This window comes from Chinchilla lanigera, unplaced genomic scaffold (assembly GCF_000276665.1).
Source record: "Chinchilla lanigera isolate Chin_1 unplaced genomic scaffold, ChiLan1.0 scaffold00123, whole genome shotgun sequence".
Taxonomy (NCBI): Eukaryota; Metazoa; Chordata; class Mammalia; order Rodentia; family Chinchillidae; genus Chinchilla; species Chinchilla lanigera.
Genome location: NW_004955524.1, coordinates 3,594,431 through 3,601,222, shown reverse-complemented (window position 1 = coordinate 3,601,222; position 6,792 = coordinate 3,594,431). Strand labels below are relative to the sequence as shown.

General features: G+C 43.6%; 1 protein-coding gene across 1 annotated transcript in view; it reads right to left on the bottom strand.

Moving 5' to 3' along the window:
- Positions 1-4,809: 4,809 nt before the first annotated feature.
- The window catches only part of LOC102013444 (vomeronasal type-2 receptor 116-like), a 28,677-nt gene continuing 26,694 nt past the window's right edge, over positions 4,810-6,792 (bottom strand). The window contains exon 6 of the mRNA XM_005409711.1: positions 4,810-5,732. Within this exon, the coding sequence (XP_005409768.1) occupies positions 4,810-5,732 (923 nt within the window). The remainder of the gene's footprint in view (positions 5,733-6,792) is intronic.

Below are 6,792 nucleotides of genomic sequence, written 5' to 3'. Positions count from 1 at the left end.
TTGGAGTTCTATATGCCTCATTTACCTGTATATCAGATTCTTTTCCCATGCTTGGGAAATTTTCTGCTATTATTTCTGCAAATGTTCTTTTTATGCCATTTGTGTTGCCTCCTGCTGTTCCATTGACTCCTATAAGTCGTACATTATTCCTCTTTACCTCGTCTTGCAGCTGTTGAATTGATTTTTCCTGGATCCTTGTTGATTTTAAGAGATCCTTTCTTTCATGATGGCTAGCTGTCATGCTGTCTTCAAGGTCTGAAATTCTATCTTTGGCTTCATTCAAAAAAAAAAAAAGCAGTTTTGCCAGTTTTCAATGGAAACTTTGATTTCCTGGATGTCTCTTTGAATCTGGTTCGTGCATTCTAGTTCATTCCTATATTGTTCATGTAACATTTCCATCTATTGCCTATGTTCATCTATTTTTTTCTATATTTCTTCTCTAGATGTGCTGAGCAATTCTGTCTGGGGTCTTCCAGCAGATGAAGTATACCTAGTTCTCCCAGGTCTCAGACAGGTACTATGATTTCATTATTGTCATTTCATTTTTTGACTGAGAGATTATTTCTGATCCCATCTCTTCTATGGCGTGATGGAGTTGTTTCTTTATCTCCATTACAATCATTTCAGCAGTTTCAGTTGTTTACCAAGTTCTCCTATGTCGATGTCTCCTAAACTTGTTCTGAGTGTGCTTGAGTTCTGAGATTGTGTTTTAGTCCTTCATCTTGTCATGTTTGATGCTGGAGGCAGAACGCTCAGTCTCTATCTTCCCTGGCAGCTCAGCAAAGGTCACCAGTGTCCCTAGTTTTCCTGGTGGTCAGTCTTGCCCTTCAGTGTCTGCTGAGATGTGCTGCTTAGTCTGGGGTCTTCCAGCAGATGAAGTATACCTAGTTCTCCCAGGTCTCAGACAGGTACTATGATTTCAGCTGATGGCAGATTGTCTGATCCAGAGTCCCCTCACAGCTCAGGGCACGTGTATGACTCAGAAGTGGGCTGCACTGGTGGCACAATCATGGACCAGTGGTCCTGTGTCCCCAGGCAGTTCAGGGGACAGGCAGAACCCAGACACAAATTGCAGGGTCAACAATTTGTGGACCACTTGATTCCTTGTCTCCAGGCAGTTCGGGGTGTGTTCAGGGTTTGCACAGGCTGCATTGGTGGTGATCACAGATTGCCTGTGTCTGTGACCTCCAGGAGGTCAGGGCACAAGTAAAGCCCCGATGTGAACCATGGTGCTAGCAGTTCATGGACTGCCTGCTCTAGTACCTCAGGCAGCACAGGGCACATGCAGGGAGGGCCCAAATGCGAACCCCAGTGTTAGCAGTTTGTGGGCCTTCTGAGTCAGGATCTCCTGTCTGCACTGGGTGCACAGAAGGCAGAGACTCAGACTGTAATAGCGACAGGGTCATGGGTCACCTGCCCTGCCCCCAGGAAGTAGATGGGAAATACCTGGTTCTCTTGGCATTCAGCTGTGAACCGTGATGCCAGCAGATCTTGGACCCCCTGATCCTGCATCTTCAGGCAGCTCAGGGTGCACACAGAAGACAGATGCAGGCTGCACTGCCAGCAATCACAGACCACCTGTGTCTGTGACCTCCACAAGGTCAGGGAGCAAGTAAAGTAAGATAATATCATTCTGAAGATCTAACATGTAAGCTGAAACCAAAGCTTAGCATTTAGAGTGGAAATATATAGGTAGATATTAACATGGAAATAAATTCTTACATTTAATTTGTGCTGAGAGTTGAAGTAGCAAGCCTGGGTAATATTTATTCAGCTCAAAATGTTTGCATCCCAGGTTACTCCCCCACATCCAGAGGAGGTGCTACCTAAGATAGGAGATGAAGAGAAGGAGATTTCATTTAGGGCACAACACAACATCTTAAGTTTGGAAGTATCCCTCCATTTATGTAGACATCAGAAAGATGGTCTCACTTGAAATTTTATTTATGTAAATTCTCATTGTTTGTTAGTACATATTTGCCATGCGTATTGATCACACTCATCATAGGGATCCACACCTGTGCATAACCTGTCTTCATTCTTTTTCAGCTTCACTCCCCACCTTGTGTCCTTCCTCACTGCATTTACAAAAGTTCTGCTTCTAGTGCTGCCCTTCCATTCTCTTCTGTGTCCTTTTCCACTCTTTCCTTCCAGCCTCCCCACCCCTTGTTTTCCTTCCTATTTAGAATTTGTTCTTCCTCACATTTATCCTCCACTTTGCTCCCTATTTTCCCTTTGGGTTTCTCACACAAGACAGACAGTGTGGTATTTAAAGTGCATGTCCAATTTACTTCACTTAAATTGTGGTCCCAAGCTGTATCCATTTATCTAAAAATAACTCAAAAGGAGAGTCAACGTGGCAGGGTAGAGGAGGAGACATGCTGGAGTTCCTCATAGAAGATAATCTAAAACACAGCTAATTGGAAGAAAAGCAGGGACATCCTGATGCCAAAATCAATCTGAAATAAGACTTCAGGGCTGGGGATATAGCTCAGTGGCAGTGCCTGCCTGAAATAAGACTTGTAGGTCAAATAAAATATAGGTACAGGACTTTATACAACAGTGAAGCAGACCATAGGGCTGCCTGTAGGACCTCAGCCTGTGCACAAAGCAGGAACTTCCATTCTGTGAAGTTCCCAAAAAGCTGATGGGCTGTGATAGAGTGGCGAACCCAAGCCACACAGGATAGATTTGGATATAAGGCCCCTTTTCTCTCCTGCCTTCCATCAAACAGAGGACATTGCAGCCCACAGCAAATTTCACAAAAGTGAGTGGCCAGGAAGCTGCTCCATCCCCAATGGGCCACGAGTTTTTTATTTCACTGTACCATAACAATGAAATGGAACCTGTAGTGACAACAAGGTTAGGAACTGCAACAGAGGTGGTGAAGGTACTGAATGGAGCCCCACGACCCCTCCTACCCTGCGCCCAACTAAATGAGAGAGAGAGAGAGAGAGAGAGAGAGAGAGAGAGAGAGAGAGAGAGAGAAACTCTGAACTTAAGCAGCCTTAAGTTGAGGCAGGGAAATGAGTGGGAAGTTGGCACTCCCAACACCCATAATCCCCACAGCATGAGAGTAGAAAGACTCCAGAGAGTGGGACAGAGGAGACTGTGCAAGGGCCAGGAAGGGCCAGCTGCACACAGGACTAGGAGGAGTCTTGGGTTGTCTCTGTACAAGGGCATCACAGCAAAGGAGAGAGTGATGCTCCAATAGAGAGGGCAAGGAGACATGGCAGGCCACTGAAGGACTGAATAGCTCCACCTCTAAGCCAGTCCACCATGTGCTCCTGCCTTTGACCCAGCCATGTTTAGACCAAAACTACAGCAAGCTAGAAGCCAAGTAAACATCTCCATGAAGTCATTAGAGTCAGGTATTACATCCCAGCAATGGAAAACAGACTGATACAAGAGCCATCATAAAGACATTTATCAAAAATATGTTACACATGTCAGGCAGAGATATCAACTTAAGTCAGAGACTCCCAGGTACATTTACCAATCAACCAACATGTGTCCCAGTCTGCACTTAGTCACTCCTCACAGACTGCCAGGGAATTTTGTCCACTCTTCTTCAGAATTCCAAAACAAGAATCATCTCTACTTCACCACTGGGAAGGACCCAGTGCAGGTGGCAAACTCTCCAAGAGACGCAGTTCCACCTGCTATCCAGCCTGCTAGCCTGACCTCCCTATGTCAGCATGGGTTTGTCTTCACCCCCAGTCAGTCTGGTGTCCTGGACTCTGCCATCTCCACCTCCCCAGCTGCGTCCATCCCTACCACTAGCACTGTACTAGGTTCATTCCAGATTTCTTCCTCCTGTCATATGAATCATCCTGGGGCCGGGAGCTTGGTGTCTCCCAGGACTGGCATGAGGAGGTGCTACTTCATCACCATGCTGATTGTGCACAGCTACTTTTTATTACTTTCCATCAATTTTTTCATTAGCAAATTTAAAATATTTTAAAAGTAAGTGTCAATATCTCTCAAGTTTACATCACATTGTCACCCCTATACTTACATGGTGGCTCCCACATGTCCGTAATAGCCACCCATCCCAGGGATTCATTCTGGGCCAAGAGCTCAGCTTCAGTAGCATGTGCTACCACCCAGAGCACCAGCCACAGCTCTCCTGCATGCCTCGCAAATATCCATTACCTTCAAGATAGCCATATAACCTCTAGCCTACTAGGCATTTGGTGGGATGCCTATATTCATGTGGTGGACTACACATTAGGAAGTCATGTCACACACTTCCACACAGAGGAGGCCACCAAGAGTTTCCCCTGGAGATAATCCACCCTGACGCTTCAACCTCACATCTGCACTTTCCCTGGTCAATCAGCACTGTTCTGCTTCCTAAGGAGACGTGAAAGAAACTGCTTCTGAACCAGGATAGGACTAAAAGTCCAAACAATGATTCAGAGCTATCCAAACGTACTATTGTAAGCATATTAAAAGAATGATACATCCGAAACAAGAAAAGTAGGAAAAATCCTTAGGACATTCAGCATTATTGATCTATTGATGAAACTATGTTAATTTATAAAAATAATTGAGAAATTGCAGAGGATGACAAGAAAAAAGTTAATAATATCCAAATTTGGCAAAATAATGTGGATTAGAGATTTAATGAAATAAATAATTCAGAATAAAATTCAAGATAAAAGTGGAATTATGACACAGACTACTAGAGGAAGAAGAATCACTTGTCATTGAAATAAATACCATATTGTAATATCTGACTGCAAAATGGTGTGGAATTGCCTCAGATCCTCTATCTACTTCAGGAGAAATACATATTTTTAGAGTTTAAGAAGGCTTCTTTCGTCCAGAATGTGCTTCATCTCTAAACCTATGCAGGGAATTTCTCTCTGGTTTTAACAAAATAATGTAGCATTTGGGGACAAAGATGCAGCCCAGAAGCCCAGCACTGGAGGCCAAGATAGAGAAGACCTCCATGGCCACCATGACCTTCCCCTTGGTGCTGTGGTACACGGGGAGGAAGGTGATCCACACACTGCAGAACACCAGCATGCTGAACGTCAGGAACTTGGCTTCATTGAACGTGTCGGGCAGGTTCCTGGCCAGGAAAGCCACGGTGAAGCTCAGCAGTGCCAGGGAGCCCAGGTATCCCAGGACACAGTAGAAGGCAGTGAGGGAGCCCTTGTTGCACACGATGATGATGTGGCCATGTTCAGAGTGAGCGTCTGTGTCAATGTAGGGTGGATTTGTCCCCATCCAGACTCCACAGAGAGTGAGTTGGATCAGGGAGCAGATGGGGATGATGGAGTTAGGAGCCCCTGATATCAGTAACTGCCTCATCCTTCTGCCTGGAGCAGTGACCTTAAAGGCCAGCACCACAGTAATGGTTTTGGCCAAGACAGTGGAAACAGCCACAGTGAACACAACTCCAAATGTGGTCTGCTGCAGGATGCAGGTGGCTGTGCTGGGCCGGCCAATGAAGAGCAAGGAGCAGAGGAAGCAGCAGGTGAGGGAGATGAGCAGGGTGTAACTGAGAGTCCGGTTGTTGGCCTTAACGATGGGAGTGTCTCGGTGCTTCACAAAAAGACCAAGAACAGCAGCTGTGACAACAGTGAGACTCAGGGCGGTGCTAGCCAAAGCCTTCCCCAGAGGGTCTTCATAAGCCAGAAAAGTCACAGTTTTTTGAAGGCAGCAATTTCTCTCAATGCTGGCATACTGATGAACTGGACACATCACACAGTGTTCCATATCTAGTAGAAATGCAAATTATTATAGCTGTGTTAAGTATTCCTTTGTTATTCTTAATCCTCACCTGAAGAAGGTCATTGGACTTGTTAAGCCAATTTTTTTCTTAATTTTTCAAGGCACAGGTAAAGCCAAGTTACCTGGGAAATGAGTCCCAAGTAATACTGCCCATCTTCTTTATGGTGTAATGAAAATAGTGTTTATGCTACTCATTAATCTTCCCTATTCACAAGAGCATATTTCTGTCATCACAAAGTACTTTAAAAAGACCTCCCTATCTAAACACAAGTTCTGTAAATGATGGCCTCGGCGTTTATTCAGTCAGTGACCAATTGACAGGCCTGCATAATTAGCTAAGTTCCAGAAAAAGAAATACAGCCAATAGGATTTACTATCTGGTAGAGTAACCCCTCCCTTTATATAGAACTTTATAGTTTTTAATCACAAATCATTTCACAATAGTGGTTTTCTTCAGAATTGAGGTCCTATTATTTCCTAGCTTTCATTTTCTATGAGTTCACTATGATCCTCCTTTTCTAGTCTGTGATACTTTAAAAATAGAACTTTAGCTATTTTTTCATTTAAATATGCATACTAACAGCAAGTACAACATACACAGTCGTGTTTAAATATAGTTTTAACTTCAGCAAACAAGGTTTGATATGTAACGTTCTTAATTACCATCACCTTATGCTTTCCATTTTAATCTCCTCTATCAACTGCATTTTGCTGAGGAGTACATTTTTCAAGTCAGAAGTAATCACTTCAAGAAGTAATCGATGTTGTAGGTACAGTGTGCTCTATGTGAACACTGAACATATACATGAACATACCTTATCCCCAATCTGGATAAAGAACATCTACTGAAGTTAATTACATGTTAGATTACATAGCCAGTCTCAATATATGGCAAAACAAATTTTTTATAACCATGCTAATTTTGTTACAAAATTAAAACAAACGTTGGCAAAAGAGATCAAAGAAGATTTCAATAAATGGAAAAACATTCCTTGCTCATGGATAGGAAGAACCAACATTGTGAAAATGGCCATACTCCCAAAGCTA